The following is a 2,890-nucleotide window of genomic DNA, read 5'->3' as shown; positions in this document are numbered from 1 at the left end:
GGAGAGAGAGAGAGAGAGAGAGAGAGAGAGAGAGAGAGAGAGAAGAATTTCTTTTAAATCTAAAACTTGTGGAGCTGAGGAAGTGCTTGGTAAGAGAAGAGCTTGTTGCGTAAGCAAGAGCTGAATGCAGACACCTAGCCCCCACTCACGAAACTGGATGTGGTGGGGTGTGCCCCTAATCCCAGCACTGGGGAAGCACTGGCTGGCCTTGCCAAATGGATGAGCTCCAGGCTCAGTGAGAGGCCCCCATCTCAAAAAATAAGGTGGAGAGCAATTGAGGAAGACAACTGATATCAACATCTGGCCTCCGCACAAGCACATGTGTGCACACACATAAACATAGACACATGCATAACCCCTACACAGAAAAATTTGTAACTGTAAGCTGCACAAAAATGTTTACAACATGCCTTGAACACAACTTAAAATAATGCGGATGAAAATACAGAATTGTGTATAAAGAGTAATCAGAAGTAAATCATCTTCAAGGTCTAAAAATAACAAAATCATTTACAAATACCAGTTCTTATGTGACTGAATCATGAAGCGCCAGTGACTTAATGCCTCACTCTTAAAAAAAAAATCCAAATTAGCAGAGCCAAGAGTAACAATGCATATAATCCCAGAACACAGGAGGAGGCAGGAAGATCAGTAATTAAGGGCCAGCCTCAGTGACATAGTAAGCTTGAAGCAAGCCTGGGCTACCTGACCCACAGTCCAAAACAAACAACAAACAAACACAGAGCTGGGAAGATAACTCAGTGAATAAAAGGGCTTGTATGGACCTGAATTCAAATCCCCAGAACCCATGTAAAGCTGGATACAATACCATTCATCTCTAAGCCCAGTGCTTCCACAGGAAGCTCGTGGACCAGTTAGCCCGACGTACATAGTGGCAAAAGGCAAAAGACTCTGTCTCAAACTAGGTGGATGGTAAAGACTGACATCCATGGCTGTCCTTTCATTTCCAACAGGCACTGTGGCACACTCATGTCCACACCAAAACACACACACACACACACACACACACACGCACACACATACACGCACACACAGATTTCTTTAAAAAGAAGCATTACATTTGGAGAGAGAGAAAAAGAGAGAGAGAGACAGACAGACAGACAGAGACAGAGACCAAGACCACAGCCACACACACACACGCACACACATACACGCACACACAGATTTCTTTAAAAAGAAGCATTACATTTGGAGAGAGAGAAAAAGAGAGAGAGAGACAGACAGACAGACAGACAGAGACAGAGACCAAGACCACAGCATCTATGAACTCAAGAAGACAATTTGTGGGACTTGGTTTTCTCCTTCTGCCATGTGGTTTCCAGGGACTGAACTTAATATTGACAACCTTTGGGGCAAGAGTCTTTATTCAGTGAGCTAATAGGCCAGTCCTGTTAGGCAATATGTCAAAATTTTAAGATTTAAAAAAATTTAATTTGGGGCTGGAGAGATGGCTCAGAGGTTAAGAACAATGGTTGTTCTTGCAGAAGACCCAGGTTCTAATCCCAGCACCCAAACGGCAGCTAACAACTGTCCATAACTCTAATTCCACGGGATCCGACAGCCTCTTCTGTCCTCCACAGGCACTGCACAACACGGGTGCACTTACCTACACACAGGCAATACATGCATACACGTAAAAAAAAAAATATATATATAGAAATAATAAATTAAAAAAAATGTAATTCAAAAATTTTTATTTATGCTCAACACAGGTGCACTTACCTACATGCAGGCAATACATGCATACACGTAAAAAAATATAGAAATAATAAATTTAAAAAAATGTAATTCAAAAATTTTTATTTATGCATGTGTGTGTGCGCGTGCCTGCAAAGTTCAAATGAATCCAAGTTACAGGCAGTTGTGAGATGCCTGATAAAGTGCTGGGTCTTCTCCAAGAACATAAGTGTTCTTAATTACTGAGTCATCTCTCTAGCCTCCAAATATAAAGATTTTTATGAAGGATCTGCTACAGATACTAATTAATTACATTTGGATAAGGCCTATAGAATAAGAGTTAAATGCAACAGAAATAGAAATGAATATAACTGAGAAAACGCTGGGCCAGGACGGTATTTCCAAATATAAAGATTTTTATGAAGGATCTGCTACAGATACTAATTAATTACGTTTGGACAAGACCTATAGAATAAGAGTTAAGTGCAACAGAAATAGAAATGAATATAACTGAGAAAACGCTGGGCCAGGAGGGTATCTGAGTTGGCAAAGGCATCTACCACAGGCCTGATGATCTGAGTTCAATCTCCAGGACACACATGGTGAAAGGAAGAGATGACCTCTGCAGGTTGTCCTATGACCTCCACATGCACTTCATGGCATGTACACGCATGCGCAAGCACGCGCGCGCGCGCACACACACACACAAATAAAAAAGAAATATAGTAAGTCAAAGGTTAAGAATCATGAAAACAAAACTAGGTAGTCTTCACTTGATTGATCTTAGCCAAAAGGCTGAGGAGTGATTGGTAGAGTTCGTAAGTGTTGTGGTGGAGGCCCTGCTAACCAGAACCATGAAGAACTTTGTGTTCTCTTACCTGTCTCTTATATGTCTCAAGCTGACCTCGCGCTGCATTGGCCTTTCTTAACTCTTCCTCTAGACTGACAGTGTTCTGCATATACATAGTATTCTTTTCTTCCAAGAGTTTCACCTGACGCCTCAAATCACCAAGGTCTTCTAGCTTCTTTTTATAAGACTCGACTTGACCTTCTAGTTTAGATACTTTATCAGAAGAATGTCTAAAATGAGATGGGAAATTAGTCAGAAACACACCCATGGTTGTAATGCTGTTTCAATGCTAAATGAAGAAACAATACCAGGAAGCAACATGTAATTAAATTATAAAACCAA

At 40.9% G+C, this 2,890-nt stretch overlaps 1 protein-coding gene across 1 annotated transcript in view; it reads right to left on the bottom strand.

The window, feature by feature from the left end:
- LOC103746988 (hook microtubule tethering protein 3) overlaps positions 1–2,890 on the bottom strand; it is a gene marked incomplete at its 3' end in the record, with an annotated part of 100,423 nt that overhangs the window by 38,949 nt on the left and 58,584 nt on the right. The window contains exon 9 of the mRNA XM_008849259.3: positions 2,577–2,778. Coding sequence (XP_008847481.1) covers positions 2,577–2,778 — 202 coding nt within the window. The remainder of the gene's footprint in view (positions 1–2,576; positions 2,779–2,890) is intronic.

This window comes from Nannospalax galili, unplaced genomic scaffold (genome assembly GCF_000622305.1).
Source record: "Nannospalax galili isolate Female #2095 unplaced genomic scaffold, S.galili_v1.0 scaffold1925, whole genome shotgun sequence".
Lineage (NCBI taxonomy): Eukaryota > Metazoa > Chordata > Mammalia > Rodentia > Spalacidae > Nannospalax > Nannospalax galili.
The sequence above is the reverse complement of the archived record's forward strand: the minus strand, read 5'-3'. Positions and strand labels throughout refer to the sequence as shown.